This window comes from Rhea pennata, chromosome 3 (genome assembly GCF_028389875.1).
Source record: "Rhea pennata isolate bPtePen1 chromosome 3, bPtePen1.pri, whole genome shotgun sequence".
Lineage (NCBI taxonomy): Eukaryota > Metazoa > Chordata > Aves > Rheiformes > Rheidae > Rhea > Rhea pennata.
In genome coordinates this window covers 56,857,188-56,874,050 of record NC_084665.1, presented here as the reverse complement: position 1 = coordinate 56,874,050, position 16,863 = coordinate 56,857,188, and the positions used below count along the sequence as shown (strand labels likewise).

General features: G+C 42.0%; 1 protein-coding gene and 1 long non-coding RNA gene across 6 annotated transcripts in view; one reads left to right on the top strand and one right to left on the bottom strand.

Annotated features, from left to right (window-relative positions):
* Positions 1-16,863, bottom strand: part of SASH1 (SAM and SH3 domain containing 1) — a 125,075-nt gene that overhangs the window by 31,493 nt on the left and 76,719 nt on the right. For 2 of the 5 annotated variants that reach the window (XM_062572360.1, XM_062572361.1), the window contains exon 9: positions 2,666-2,798. In XM_062572360.1, the coding sequence (XP_062428344.1) occupies positions 2,666-2,798 (133 nt within the window). Of the gene's footprint in view, positions 1-2,665; positions 2,799-3,015; positions 3,411-3,506; positions 3,575-8,040; positions 8,305-16,863 lie in introns of those variants that run through there. The other 3 variants (XM_062572362.1, XM_062572364.1, XM_062572363.1) reach the window with 3 other exon arrangements.
* LOC134138546 (uncharacterized) lies at positions 6,456-8,729 on the top strand. The gene is made up of 2 exons (XR_009957928.1): positions 6,456-6,914; positions 7,843-8,729. It is a non-coding gene; the product is annotated as an uncharacterized LOC134138546 (long non-coding RNA).

Genomic DNA, 16,863 nt, shown 5'->3' with positions numbered 1-16,863 from the left:
TGATAAACTATTTTAGTCTGTTGAGTAAATATGTTTTTAAACAGCTTGTAAAATATGCATTGTGTGTCAACATTGTAGCAGATGTTGTTTGGAGACAATCCATGATACAAATCCATTATAACACAGATGTAGATATGACTTATTTTTAAATGCTACACGAAAAAGTGCCCCTGAATTAGGAAGATTCAGTAATTCAATTACAAGAAGATTAACAAAAAATACTCATGTATTCAGATATTAGCACAGACTACTGCCCACTAAATCATCCAGATTTATACTTCATGTGATAAAAAAGCCAATAGCAGAAATGTGAGAGAAGGATCTAGGACTAGGGTACTTTTCTTTAAAGAAACAATGGAAATATGTAAGAGAAATTTGGCAAAACTATTCTTCTTTGTGAAGAGATTTCTAAGGAATGTTTCTTTTGGGGAATTTTATGTCTTATTGAAACTGAGCCCACTCTCACACTTTGACAAAGACTGTTGAACGCTGATGAATTTAGCGAAATTTTATTGATCTTACTGCATCAAATTTGATAGCCAAACCTCAACAAGCTAGCCATCTAGAATTTCACATGACTTCACACTTATATACTGATTTAAATAACAGCAGCAGAGATCTCAAAAACCTATCCAGTCAAATGCAGGTAACCTGTTAAGCCAGACAGCAATCCCCAAATCTGACCAGCGTATCTTCTGTGAATTCGCAGAGTCCTCTGATATACGCGAATGGGAATATCTACCTACAGTATGAGATACGAGATATGCAGCATTTGGGCAGCACTTTTTATTTGACACACAAAAACTGGGGTTTAGGAAAACCTTACTGAGGAAAAATGCTATACATATCCAGTGAACGTTTTGCCTGCTTAAGGGACCTTCCGCTTTATGTAGAAGCTATGTAGAAGTAATCTACGCTGTTATTTAGCAATAATTGTTTTTGATACACTATTTCCCAAGAGCCAATCTAAAAAGGAGCTCCAGCATGCTAGAAGTACACAGAGTTATAGATAACTTATGCAGAAGAGCTACAGTTAAAACAAAAGACAGGCAGAAGATAGAGAAAGAAAGAAGCAGAGCAAACCATTTTTATTTGTGACAGTTGTGAATTTGGTGATTTTTCTGTTGGGGGGCATGGGTGGTTGAGCTCAGTGGAAAAAATTCAGAAGGAACTGCGACACTTAAGGGAAAGCGCAAGGGAGAAAAGGAAATAAGGAGATGAAACAGATTTTGAAATGGAGGTGAAGAGCTGTGGGAGAGGGAATTGGAGCAAAATAGTCAGTTAACATGATGAAGAGAAAGTTTGGTCAAACTGTAGGAAGCATCCAGAGGCCCTGTGCAGGCTGTTTCTGCAGCTGCTCCCACCACTGAAATCTTTGGCTGATTGCTCCCTGCAGCTTTCCACACCCAGGCCCACAGGGTAGGGGAGGAAAGGCAGCTCTTGGGTCCTTCTTTCCTCACAGCAGCATAAATATGGGTTTGTTTTGCCCCTTCTCATAAACTGTGTTTTTGCTGCTAAGGTAACTCAGCTTTATATGCTCTATTTTTAAACCCTCTTTGTCTTCCCTGGGAGGTGACAACAAAATCCTCTCAGACCACACTAGATGCCCTGTCCAGAGCTGTAGACTTGCCTAAGCCTTTCACTCAGACCAGTAACATGACCATCATGCAAGAAAGAGGCAGGCTAAATCCTAAACTTGCTGACAGCATCCTACCACATGCCTAGGAAGATGCATGAGTTTTCCTTTAATACACTACAAAGTAGCATAATACGGTTTAGCTCAATACAAAGCTGACGGGAATCACAGCATAAGATCCTGAGCAGGCCACTAACATAAGGGGACATCAACAGCTCCAGGGAGGACTCAAGCAGGACTTGCAGAGAGGTGACCAAGGCTTATGCTTTTTTAATCTGAGCGCTTGCATAAGGATACAGGTCATCAAGAGCTAGTTCTGCAGCATGGCACTCCCAGGAGGTGAACTGTGTTCCTCTTCTCCCCACCCTCCTCCTTCTCCATTCTTTCTTTCTTTCTTTCTCTCTCCCCCACTCTCTTGGCAGCATGGCTCACTCAGGAACCAAACTATGAGCAGGCTCCCCCAGAACTAGGACTTAATACTGCACAAAGCGGCAACTACCTCACAAGAATGTCTAACAGAGTTTCTGTACTTTTGCCACAGAATGATGCCATGTAGCGCAGCTGTGCTACTAGCCAGCCTTTCCCATCCCAAAACTTTAGGAGCTTCACCTGTGCAATGCTCCTACAGCGAAGTCTCCCAGGCCTCAGAGGAGGGAACAGAGTTGCGGTTGCTGTGCTTACCTCCTTACAAACACCCAAGGGGCAGCTGGCTGGAATTTCTCCTACTCATTCCCTTTACAGCAGCACATAGTGTGGCGCATAAAACTTAAACCAAGTTCTAATCTCCTAATGAAAGGCTCTGGGAATAGCAGGAGATCAGCAATAACCACATCCTAGATTGTCACTTTCCTTCTTTCACAGTCTCAAATTGTAATTACTTAGGTAATGCATGCACCATAAAAAAAGGCAATCTTTTTCACTGCCCTTTAAGAGCAGTCTGCCCCTCCTCTCCCCTTCACTTTCTGTCCCCTCTCAACAGAAAAATATATTCATACATTCAGTTTTAATCATATATACTTTGCTTTTTACCTTCTGTGCTGGGTTTTTTCATTTCTTCCACTCTTATGAGTTTCTTCCTGACTCTGCGAGTAGAATTTACCAGCTTGTGCAATCTCTTAAACTTCACCGACTCCTCTGTTTCATCATCGGATTGTTCTCTTGACTGGCAAAGAAACAAAAGAAATATTAATAAAGTACTTGCTCCATGGCTTGCTGCTTCAAGTCAAGTTAACCCAGCTCATCTGCTGCTCTGTGTCAATGCAGCTTTGTAACTGGTGTTATATTTTCAGCCCAGGTCAGCGAGAAAAATTTCAAATACTGAGAGTTTTCTTTCTTTCTTTCTTTCTTTTTCCTTTTTTTTTTTTTTAAGCGTGACATACCATTTTGATTTCTAAATCTGTGCAACGTAAGATCCTAGGCACTGAAATTCATTCGTGCCCTTGTCTTTCTTCCCATGCATTGTGTAATAACTACTTCCACGTCCTCTCTCAGTACGTTTCAGGCAGGGCTCTTTCCCAGGGCTCTTCTCACCATACCAGCTATGCTCCTGTGGTTTGGGTCAGTCACTGGTCTGTTTGGCATCTCAGAACTTGCTGTTTAAACCTGGTTATAAACAGCTTCTCCAAACTGAAACTCTGTCATTGACTTCTCTTTTTCCCCCCCCGCCAATCTTCCCAGAAAATCAAAACCAGCAGCACAAGAAAGGGATGGGAAGGAAATGGAAGGAGGAGACCTCATCTGCCTTGTTCAGAAACTGCCACAGCTACAAAATGTTCCTTTCCTCCTCCCTGCACTCCTGCTGCAGGCTCTCGAGGCTGGAATTGAGATGGACACAGCATTCCTCCAACACTGACCAAGGGAAAACTCTGACCTTTGCAGATATACAGTACAGTCCATATTCCCCAGCATCCCGTTTCGTTTTGCATCTGATCCAGTATGCTCAGTTCCAGCTGTTTTCCCTCAAGTATCAAACATTACAGAGACAAAAAAAAATTCTCCCTCTCCAGCAGCAGTGACACAACAAGCTGAAACAATCCATTCCTTGTGCAGGAGAAGACGACTTCAATTCTCGAGCCAGACCCAACCTTCAGTGTGCTACTTCCTCTGTTTTAATCTGCTCAGAAGGAGAAAGAAGTGGAGGGGGGGCAGGGGCGCGGGGCGGCAGGCAGGAGTCTCCCGCTCCTCCCGGACAGCCCTGGCACTGTGCGCTGCACATTCCTGCGCGCCGCCCGGGCTCCAGCTGGAGCGCGCCGCGCGCTGTAGACCTTACTCGGTGCTCGGGCGCGCTCCCAGCCAACTCGCTGCGTTCTTAATGGTCAGCTCGCCGCGATCTTAATGCAGCTTCCTGCATTCAGCGAAGCGGGCTGGCTTTCCTGACCGCTCTGCTCTGCTTCTCCTTCTCCTTAATAAACTTGAAAAGAGGTAAAATGCTGAGCAAACACAAGGCAATAAAAAACCGATCCCTTTCTCTTCCCTAACAAAAATGCTGTCTCTGCTTTACCAGAGACTGAGTAAAAGACAGGCGCAAATATAAGAAAAGTTTTTCTGCTTTTCTAATATACTCAAGTATCAGGATGTGGTGGTAAAAGTGCATGCCATGGGACAGGACACCAGCGAGCAGTTGTATAAGCACAAGTACATTTTCAAAGGTGCAAATAGTGCCTGAAGGAATCAGCATAGCTTTGAAAATCTACCGCATAGGAATACATTTTACAATGCCAGAGCAAACCTCAGCCGCTGTCTGCAAGGACACTGCCAATTACTGATTTCCCACAAATTTCGTATTATTCCAAAACAAGAAGAAATACCAAATGAACCACATGTGGCAGTAGGAATTGCCATTCTGCCATCCAAAACCCACAGGAGCACATTTATTATGGGTACAAACTGGATAGACAATTACCAATCTTCCTACAGGAAAATGAAGGCAGTAAAGAGGATTAACAGACTTGTTTATATCAAGATAGATTAAGCTGCAGGATGAGCATTAATTCAGAGATTATAGCTGGGAGAACTTGGTGACATGTCAAACAACAAGACAAACTCCATCATGAATATTTAGATAAGATGAAGAATAGAATATTGACTGTAACTCAGAAGTTCAGGCAAGACTTTTTAGGCCATTAGGCAATCCTGGCAAGCAACCATCACGCAAACTCTGCACTCAAACTATGTTTATTTTAAATGCAATTACTTTAAGTCATTTCTTTCCATCATTATTTTTCATATACCCTTGGTGTGCAAGACTACTGCTTGTAACACTGTGAGCTCTGTCAGAGAATAGCTCAAAACTAGCTGTCCACCCCAGGATTTCACTGAAGAATAAGAACACTGACTTATAAAATAACTGGTCTTATTTTGGCCCACTGGTATCCAATAAAACCCGTTCCCCTCACTGTCATCTACGAAGAGTCAACAGAAGAAGAAATAAAGACGGAACATTATTAAATGACATTTGCACTTGTTGTTGACACAGCGCAAGTGAGCACCGAAACGGTTTCAGCAGAGGATGCCAACACCACATCCGATGGTTGATACAGTGGGTCCCTACCACCCTTTAAAATAAATACCAGTAACATTGTAAGAAGAGCCAGCTGGTATTTCCTGCAGTTTTGGGACTCTGGGCAGCTTTTGCTCCAATGAGCCGAGGCTCTTCATACACAGTGACAGATACCTCCCAGCTCTGATGCTCGGCTCTAAGATCTGAGAACAGCTTGTGTTTAACAACAGGAGCCACCGGGTAACAGTCTGACTAAAAACAAAATCGGAGCCCCACTCGCAGACTACTACTTCTCACACTGAGCCGCATGTGGCACGGGAAATCTTTTGTAAAGGAAGGGGATGGTTAATAACTTTATGTATAAAGACCAAAAAGCATCCGTCACTATGCCAGTGGTGCTGGTCAGGAAACTTTCTTGTCAAATAATGCCGATTCCTTGAAAACGAAACTGTTTTGGAAAAGGATTACTTTCGATTCACTTCCTGTTTTTGAAACAATTGAAAAAAAAATTGAAATGATCAAAATGTTCCCTTTTGGCATGCAAAGTTTAACTTTCAGCTCAAGCCACTTTTCCTTTACAGCTAAGACTAAAAAGAGGAAAAGAAGTGCCAAACATTCAGGCCAAAGTGACATATTTGGAACTGATCAAACGCGAACGCTTTCACCTATCCAAGCCGCTTTTCCTGCCCTGCTTTCAACATCACAGAGATTGTTGCTGTTCCTCCCCATTTCAGACAGGAAAGTTATCCTAATCTCGAGAATTCCTGTGGCTTAGGAACACGGTTTCCTGGACAGCTCTAGCAGCTGCACTTTGGCGCAAGAGTTTCCACGCGGCTTGCTGCCGGGGTCCCTCTCCGGCTCGCTCTCCCCTTCGAGGTTTCTCGATGCCCCGCGGCGCTACGGGAGGCGAGAGCTCGCTGAAGAGGCGACGCGGCTGCGCTGCAGGTGCCCCCGCGAGCAGGCCGGGTACCGCGGCGTCCCGGCGCGCCTCCGCCGCCCCGAGCCTCGAGCGCCCTGCGAGCTGGCCCCTCCGCGTTTTCCGCGGGGAAAACGGGTGGATTTGCAGTACTGTAAATAGGAACAACTTAATTTCCATCTTCTCTGCTCCAAATTTTTTTCCATCCAAAAGCCCCATATGGCTCAACTTTTAATTATTTTGGCTAATGCTCTATGTAGTAATTCTGCGGTGAATGCTCAAGTGTTTCATTTCTGGTTTCCATGGCAACATTACATCAGATTGCAGACAGCTGGCTCCACAGCCTTAAACCATAACAAATGGACCAAGCCAATACACAAAATCCTGCTTGCTTTAAAGAGATAGCGCACCGCTCCGCTGCCGGGGCCACAGCGAAGCCTCTGGGGCCAATTTGGCGGCGCTGCTCGGGCGGAGGCTCCTTTCCCCGCTCCGCTTGGAACAAGTGCATCCCCGACACATCTGCAATGCTCTCACAGCGCGGAAACCCCGCCAGCTTGGAGAGCGCTGCTACACGAACGCATGCAGGGCTACGGGGGAACGGGAACTAAATTAACAGCATCTGTAAATACCAAGGACTGCACGGAGAGGGCTGCAGCCACCACGTACCACATGGCTGGAGAAACGGCCAAAGCCCGTCCCTACCGCACAGCTCTTCGCCACCACCAAACGCGGCCCCCAACCTACGGAGACGTTCTCAAACCCGTAAGAGAACGGCCCCCTTTGCCAGCTCGGTCGTCTCGTGTACTTGGAATAGTTTTTGCAACTGCGTATCTCTGAATGCCGCGCGTTTCATCGTCTCGTAGGTAAGAGCAAAGAAAAAAGCCCTATAACCAGGCACAAATAAGGAACTAACACACGCACTTTGCTAGCCGAGGCATTCTCCATAGGTCTGCTCCCGGCTTCCTCTTCGCCTTCGCTCCCACCTTCCTCCGGCAGACGTTCCTCGGCCGCCCGCCCGGCCCCCAGGCGCGCGCCTCGCTCTGCAACTGCGGGGCATCCGGCCCGCTCCGCACGCCGCGTAACGAGTAACAGCCCGCAGTCCTCGCCTCCCGCTTGGGATCGCTGCTTTCCACGCACACGCAACGCTAACGTTCATTAGGGTATTTGGACTTAATTGGCCAAACGTAAAGCAGAAGCGAGTAGCTAGCTTTCTGCAGGACTACGCTTGGAAACGCTTCAGGGCTGCAGCAGTCTTTGCGAAGCACAAGATATGCAAAGCTTGCTAGCCAGGTCCTAATAACAATGTGGAAGAAATATTAGGACAATATTCTGTTAAAACTAACCTAACCGATTAATCTGTTTCAGCTCTGTAAACAAACACATACATGACTTTCACGTGAGCTGTATGAAGCCATTTAGAGAGATTCATTTTATGCCTTGTAATAGTTCAGCCCCAAATAGGAATCTCTAGGAAATCTCCAGTCTCAAAAATCAGGAAATCTCTTAATATCTTATTAAGCCCAACCGGCAATTATTTTTGGCTCTCAGGCACATCTTGTCCGGCAGTGTGGGGTAAATATACGCATCCAGATTTATGAGCATATCGCATTGCTAGCTCACTGCAGAACTACAAGCTCTACACTAAACGCAAAGAAATTTTGCAGTTCACTTTAGGAGACGTGGCTACACGTGTCCTTTCTTCTTTCTCTCTAAAAAAGCTTTACATCCGCCAAGAAAAACAACTGTTCTAATTTTTTCTTTCTTTCTTTTCTTTTCTTCTTTTTTTGTTAGAGATGCCTGGATAAAGTCAGAGACAGGAAAATAGAAAGGAAGAGAGCTTAAAAGCCCAAGGAAAGGAAGAGCAGACCTGAGAAAAGCCAAGCATGCTGTGCTGTGCCTAAGAATAACCACAAAAGCCTTTTCTCTTTCTCCCTCTCTGAAACGGGAGGCACATCCTCTCCACATCATGCTACATGCTCAGTGACTTACCAGCTTCGGCATTTATAGGCCTAAAGCTCAGTTTCAAGTAATTCCCCTGAGTGCTCAACTGCAGGCAGCTTCGTAACCCTAAATTTAGGATTAGACCCTTCTTCTTAAGTATTGTATTCGCTTAGAGTCCTGCGCACAAAATGTCTCTTCTTGTGGAGTTACATTATCAGACACCAAACTGGCTCCGATTCCAGCGCTGAATATGTAAAAAAGAAAAAAGCGCGATGCTGGACTCAATTAGCTGTTTTCTGCTCACTGATTGATTCCCCCAGTTACTCGCTAGCTGCATAACTTGCAAGAAAGGCATAAGTCATCAGCTCTAAGCAAATCTTCTATTCACCACAAGGAAAAAAGGGAGTGTTGTACATGGCAAACAATCCCTGTTTTCACTGACGAAGGCTTGCTGACCTCTTGCTGGCCTCCAGTTCCTTAATTACTGTCTATGGAATTTCAGTGAAAGAAAAAAAATACAGAGAATCTCTGCAAAGCCAGGACGAAGACTGACCCTCAAACACTACTGCTAGGGTGGAGGCTGTGTCTATAGGAAATGTAACTTAAGCCCTTTACCAGACTCTTTTTATCTTCAATTTTTAATTCTTTTGATGAAAAGCCTCCCCCCACCCTGAGAATTCCCCTTTATAAATGGCTAATTTGACAGAAAAATAAACTTTGCTTCAATGTTTTTTAAATTAGTGAACTTAAATACTTTTGTTTTGTTTTGTTTTGCAGTGCCAGAAAAAAACATCATCACTGCAAAGGCAAATGATGTTTAATTTAGAAATCTCAGAAGGGTCTAAAACTTGCCACATGCTGCTTTACGAAGCGTTGCAGCGTGACTTTCAACAGGCAGAGTTTCTCCTCCTAGGCTGGGCTTTCTTCTCCCATCCTTGGAAACAGACTGCGAGATGCTCAAGTAAATTGGCACACCTTTTACGTTCCACCGTACCTAATCCCAAACCTTTGTGCAAATCCCTACTTTGGACAAGTCCTCCCAGGGCACAAGAAAAAACCAATGAAAACCTCCATTAATCAGGAGCAGTGCTATCCACTGGTGCAAGGTAGCAGCAAAGGCACACCACGCCAAAACCCTCTTTTAGCCACAGAAATATTCCCCTTACCTTGCAAGACCTTCAATGCCCAGTTAGCCTGGGCTCACCCCAGACCAGTCACATAGTGAAACCGTAGCAGGATTAACCATTTAGTTTTGATGACTGGCTGCTTTTTAATGAGCCACCCAGCCAAAAATATTCTTTCAGTTTTCTCCATCTTTGAGCTGATAACCATACAACTTTCTGCTCTCTAGGGGTCATGTAAACTACATTTACTGGCTGGCTTTAGCCCTTAAACTCTGATGTAAAACCCTACGGAAGATTCTAAGCTTCAGATAAAAACAGCTAGTGTTCTCCAATTTCAATAACATACTGGCCCATATCAAGTGAAACATGACAGCGACTTCCTTGAAATATAACCTAGATTCCCCTAAAAGTTCATGGCCATGAGTGAAACTGGTCTACATTTTGGGCTTGCAATCTGAGTTGTGAAGGTTTCAGGTTTCATTACGAAAGTTTTGCAAACCTCTAATCATTGCAGGAACTGTTTATAGAAAATCGTGTGAAGTTCAGATGTGATAATCCACATCGTATTCTGAGGTTAGGAAGAAAATCACCTCAAGAATTTTAAGAAAATTACAGGAGGTCAAAAATGTTTTTGCCACTTAACAAAATTAACTACAAGAATATGAACACATATTGCAAAGATTGTAAAAGTCTAAAAAAAATGTGGTGGTGTCAGCCCTCTTAGGTAAACTGAAAAAAGCAGTGATCCCATGCCTGTGTTTGCTCTGTGATTACTTACAAGGAAATCAAAGGAGCGTCCGATGGCTACGCTGGTGACAGATATATTACACATTAGTGGGTGACGACATCGCTTGCTGAAATCAGTGGGAAATATTTGTCATAAGTAACGAGAGCGAAAAATTTAATTCTCCCAGGAGGTCTGTCTTGACACTAGAATAGCTGCTTAGGCAAATTCCTGGATGTTAACTGTTTCCAGGTTTTAGTTAAATAATTTTGAAAAGCACATTGCTGGCGTTTGTATCTGTAAGCCAGATACATCTCCTAATGGTGAATTGTTCCTCTCTCTGATTAGAATAATTAATTTTAATGACATTAGGACTGTACTTGTGTACCACTCATCATCGGTGTATGTGTGCGGCAGACTGAAGCTCTGCATTACATTATTTCATATCTGCTACAATACAGCATTCCTTTTCAGTGCTCCTGCAGGTTCTCCTATGCCTGGGAAAGAGGATCTCTGACAAGGCTCTCTCAACAGCGACTTGTGTTTTGGCAAGGCTAGGAAGGCCTGGGGAGAACCCCTGTTCCTTGGAGCATACTGTGCTCCTAATGAATGCCGTACACCACTGGCCCTGGAAACCAACTTGCCACCATTTCAGAAAACCAGGGGTAGAACAGCAAAACATGAAATAAAGCAAAACACATATGAGAGATCATTTAAGGAAAAAAAAAAAGAGAGACACCCCTCTAGCGAGGAGTGTAGTAATTTAAATTACATCTTTACAGCATTCTCTAACAATCAAACTATTAAAGTCAGCATCATAACTGAGAGGAAGGAAACACCAGAGGCAGGGGGAGGCAAGTGGTAAACGACAGGAGCTCAATTAAAATTTTCTATTGTACCACAAGTAAAGATTATTCAGCCCGGGTCTGCCAAATAGGGCAGTGAAACACATGGCTTTTGAGATTTCTAGTTCTTGAACTGAGCAGGGCTTTGTTCCAAGTTAACAGGCTTGGCCTCGGAAAAGATGGGGGCTGGGAAACCACATTATGGTTTATAGCATCTCCTGCTGGATGATACAGGCAGTGAGAATGGTCGTAGGAAAAAAATGATAACCCTGCCCCCTCTTCTAGCTAATAAGCAGCGAAATTAGGCAGCTGCCCAAGGTTCAAAAGGTAGGAAAGAGCAAAGTTGAATGAACTGGAATGAATATTAGCTCAACTTGCCTTCTCAGCTCCGACCCTCCTCAAATATGCAGCTGAACGTTTTGTGGTAAAGTAAGACAATAGGGCTTGCCTGAATGCAGTCAAAACACCGCCGGCTATGAACACGCTTAATTACAGGCATTGCTCGTGTGTTATTGCAAGTTCTCTCCTTTGAGTCATGATAACGGGAATAGCTTTCTTTAAAACCATGCTACAGGCTAATTACATCAGACCTAATCTGGTCTACCAACACACACCTAGCTAAATGGTATCTGATGACAACACGGGCAAGTCTTCCACTAAATAATAACTATAACAGAAGTGATTTAGTTTTATTCGTAAATGAATGTGTTTCTCTTGCAGATTCTAAAATATACTGGAAAATTACAGACTGAACAGGTAACAAAGCCTACAGTGGTTTTAGACATCAAATGAAAACATATCTATGATCTCCTCTTCTGCTATCATCACTCCACAGCAGTGATCTGGCTTCAAACTTTGTGTTGTATCCTAGAAACTATAATGATGATTTGTATTGCTCTTCCATGGATTTCTATACTCATGGGAAACTCTGCTCTTGTGCATGGGCAGAGACAGGGGAAAGATCATAACAAAATATGCTGTAATTTTTTTTGGCTACTGGCTTCTATTGAGAGGTGCTGAACATCTCCCATGAGATCAGTGGAAAATGAGGACAGCCAGTGCCTCCTGGGAGCATGTTCCTGTGTTAGCCATGTAATGTGGGAATTCTGCAATATGATTTTGAAGCTGTGTCTTATCATCTGCTCTTTCTACATCATAACTATTTCTAAGCAGTAACATTATGATAAGACAGCAGAGAGAAGTAGTAAATACACCATCCAACTGAAGCATATCAGTGCCTGTTGGAAATCTTAACACAAATTGGGTCACTAGACTCCTTGCAGCAAAGATGAAAGCTCTGCATTCATTCACAGGCATGCTCAGTATTAGCCCCCCTCCACTACTTCAAAGAGCATACAGGCCCTGGAGGGGGCAAGAAGCTCTTCAAGCAGCAGTGAAACATAGAAACATCCTCTTCCACCCTTAAGCCTTTGATGGGGAAAAAATTAACTTAAAAAATGGTAATTCTTGTGATAACAGCAAAAATGGCCTAACGTAGTGCATGAGAATCCAGAATATCTGCAATGAAAATAGCCTTCAAAATGCTCAAATTATTTATGCTGTTTCAGTTTAAACACTAGTGCTTAAATTACAAATCCTCATCATATCCTAATTTCCATTCATACTAAATACTAGTTCCCAATATTCCCTGTCTTTTAACTTAGTTCTAATGAGTTATACTGACTACATCAAAAAAAAAACACGAGGGGGGCTTTTTCACCTCTGTTGTAATATATAGTCTTATATTATTAGCAATAATAATGTGAACAACTAGTTAAAGGCTTCAAGAATCCATCAGTAATAAAAATTAAAATCAATCTAAAAAGTACTGCATTTAGAAAGCATCAGCAATGTGAATCACTGAAATACAATATAACCCAGCATAACACAGATTTACTATAGTTACTCTTAGATTTAGTCTGAGGTAACTGGTTCTATACAAGTTATATTGTAATTATTTCTTTTCTTCTTATTCTTCACATTTACCAATGAACACAGCAGTCAGTCAGAGATAATTTTATCAGATTAAGTCTTTTATCAGACTTAGCTTTATACCAATAAAAGGTGCATAGGAAATATAATCCTGATTCAACAGCTATAACATAACTTTCATTCAAATGAATAGGACCCAAAGTCTATTCTAGTCCGTTATTCTGTCTTTGACAACAGCAGTAGTTACAAAACCAATACTGAACATTCTTTTAATTTTTAGCCCCATTAAACAACTTAATAAAAGAAAATGTCCTCATGAAATAACACAAAGACCAGGAACAACAAAAAAATATTTCCTTCTGGCTAGAGTTATTTCTGTGTGGACTCAATTTGGTGCCTCCTACTATGAAATGGATCAATACAAGACAACAATAGTTGGAAATCTGCACTGTACACCTCCAGTTTTGCATAACTGCTCCCACTCTCTCCAAAGAAAATAAATAGGATGTGAATTCAGTACTGATAACGATACCATGTCGACAGTCCTGGCTAAAAAAGATTTTGGAGAGCAGGTAAAACAGCAGTGCTGGCAGGGATGGGAATACCGCCTTATCCGTGAACTGCACTGTCGGAACACATTTGCTGGAGGGAGATGCTTATTTTTCTCCAGGCTCATGAATTTTATGGCCTCTCTACTGGGATTGATAAGGACACTCACAGCAGGAGGGGATCTTGGAGAAGTGTGGCACAGTTCACTGAGGCACTCTTCAAATAAATACCTGTTACACTACCTGGAAGGCTGTGTTAATGAGTTCTGCATGGGTGCGCATTCTTTGCTCATCAAAACTGAAAAACAAAAACCCAGCCAATAAGACTAATAAAATAGTTCAATCCAGTGATTATTACCACTTCAGTTTACTTGCATCTATAGAAGACGGCAGCAAAGTCAATTAGCGGTTCATTTTAGTGACCGAGTATGTGTTAAATACACTTGTGTCATCGTCTCCCTCCTGCTTCTTTCCTTCCCACCACTTCTGCATCAAATATGACCACTGGTACGAATTAGTAGTCTTTCAGCAGAGGGCACAGAAAAGGATTTAAATCAGCTTATTGGTCCTCCAAGCTGGGCTGGAGTCCTACAAACAGAGCAGTTGGGGACGGGTGAAAGATGCAGTGGTTTTACACTTCTGCTTTAGATGAACAGAGCGTTTCAGTCTCCCATAGTTATCAAATGGGCTTCTATCTTTAAGAAGCATAAAAGGCACCTCAGTATAAAGAAAGAATCTGATACAATTTTGAAATCCTCTCTTCCCCTGGACTTTCTGTCTCCTGAGGACAAATGGGTCCTTATCTGAAATCCAGAAAGAGATTCATTTGTAATCTGCACCTGCTTTACATCCCAGCACTTGGCAAAAGGCAATGAAAGCCTGTCTAGAGAGCTGCCATAAGCAGCCTTCATTCCAACAGAGGTGAAAAATAAACACTAAGAAATAAATTTGTAAAAAACCTTCAGGAGTTTTAGACTCGTGATATGTGATGAAAACAGTTGCAACTGTCTTCCCACATCAGCAAACAAATAACCTGCATACTTTGCTGTGAAACAGAATGGATGTACAGCAGCAAGCCTGAAAGCCACAAACTGCCGTGAACTGGCAGAGAACCAAGTCACCTACTGGCTTGGTAAAGCTTCTGTTTGTTTGTTCCTTCAATGCAAATGCTCAGGACGTGCAACTAACAGCACACAAACCACATCAGGCTGCCTCCCTTCGGATGCTGAGGAGATGACCCTCAATCCTGTCTCAGCTTCAGGATGTAATTTCATAAGTGTATGAGATGCAAGTTTCCATTTCCATTTCCTGGAACATTAATTTAAGAGGAGGAGCTGGGAAAAAGAATTGTATTTTTTTTAAAAATGAGATTAGTATCAATGCCAACGCTGTTAGTCATAAACACATGATAGTTATACAAGTTAAAAAAACAACAACAATTGTGGCCATCATCTTCAAAATAGACAAATGACAACTGATGATCTTTGCTCTTTAGAGCAAAGTTATTTAGTTATTTTGTAAGTGACTGTTCTCATGTTGCAGGTAGAACTGACTTGACAATACGGAGTACTTAAACACTTGGAGCACTCCAGACCCTCTGCCTTCATTCTCAGTTTCTCCCTAGGCTTAGATTCCAGCATCTTTTCTCCCTGAGATGTTGTCTTTGAGCAAAGCTGGACCAGATTCTCCATAAAAACATAATTACCCAACCTCCCAGATCCTCCCAACTAGCAGCAAGTCTCCTCTTTCTGGGAAGATAAAAAAGATAAGCTAAAAAACAAGAAAGAAAAAGCCATTATGCTAGTCTCTTGATCTCTTAAATCCCCAAGATTACTGAACAAATGCAGAGCAAGTAAACTGAAAAAGGTGGAGAAAAACTATCCCTCTCCTAAATTTCCTCCATTTCCCATTATCCTACAGTTCATTTTCTAATTTGGGCATACAAAATAGTCATAAAATGATCAAGTATGATCACAATATTCCATTAATATCTGCCTAGTAACAATTTGGCCATGAGACTGAAAAAACAAGAAAACAGAAAAAATGCCAACAAAACCAGAAGAGCATTGCCCAAGGACTTCTAATTCAAACCAGAAATTTCAGTTTCCGTGACAGACGGCTATCTAGTAGAATGTTTTTAAAATACGGAAAAATATCTTTGCTTCATGGCCTCTATAAAATGAATGTAGTATATTTTAGTTCAGTTTCCAAAATCTCATTGTACAAATCACATAAATGACATTGCAAGTCAACCTATTTGGCAAAGAAAGGGCCTGAAGACAGAATTATCTTTGCACCTTTCAAAAACTAGTCATTTCAGATTAACAGTCTGGGCGAACACAACCCCTATCTCTAGACACATCTGAGAGTCTGTGCTCCTTGGTTTCCTCCCTCTTGCACTGCAGTTACAGCCCAAAGTCTTTCAACCCAGCTTACCCTAATTTCTTTTTGGTCTACAAAAAAAAAAAAAAAAAAAAAAAAAAAAAAAGAAAGAAAGAAAGCCAAATTGATTTTTGTTCTAACATGAAACCTCACTTCTGCACATTATCTGATTTTCCCTCGAAGGCATGCAGTTTCACCGCTTCTGTTAAATGCAGCTGGGATAAAAATTAATGGCAAAGACAAAAATCTTTAAAGGTATTTAGAACTATGAAATACAGAACCCATACAGAACTTAGCATGAAGACGCTTAAATCTTAATTGAAGAGCAGAGAGATGCAACTTGGATCAAACTGTATAGACAGCTAAGGAAAACATTTTCAGAGAGAAGATGCCAGGTCATTCCATTAGGGAGAAAATACCGAGTCATGTTTTGTCCTCAGAGATATGCACAGCTTTCAGTAACTCCAACACAAGATTAAACCAGTCATAAGATCTGAGAGAACAACTCAGTATCCCTCTGAGCTCTGTCCAAGGTGATTGAGAGTTTCCAAGCTCTTATGCTATGGGCACCTTAGCCAAACGCCTTAACAGGGAAAAGTTCACTATAAATACTAAGGAGGAATAAATCACGACAGCTTTTATCCAGACAAACAAACAGTGTAGAGGAGTCAGGATCCTTCCTTCCCTATTCCCCCCACATTTCTGATGTATCAGAATAGAGTATAGGGCAACATCATTCCCCTTCTTTTTCCATCTAACTGTCTAACAGAAAATGGGCATCTTACCCCCCCCCTTTTTTAATACAGATAAAAAAATCTTTCTCTACCACAAAATATTTTAAACATCTCATAAAATTACATAGCATTCCTCTTTTCATTTAGGGAGTAGATGCCAACTGTCTGCTACTTTTAGCATGAAATTCCATTGACAATAAAATAAATAAATCAATCAATGGGCTCAAAGGCCTGTGATTCAATTATATGTGCTACAAAGAGTTTGGATTTGACAGCCGAATGTGTTCATCTGTAAGATTTATCTGTGAACTTTCAATTAGAGAAATGAAGAAGAATAAACTACTCAGTGAAAATGAAGATACTTGGAAAGAAAAATTAATTAATTCAGTATGGCATGACACAAAGACTGTCTGGTGTCTATAAAAAGAGAAGCTACACATCTCAGAAGCAAAAATGAGGGAAGAAAGCAGCTTTACTGTTTATGGATCTGGCAAAAGCTGCAAACTCTCTGGGCTGAGAGTTAGCAAATGTAGAGCTGGAACTGTTTGAAAGCAGCAGGCAGCTAGAACTTAGTCAGATCCT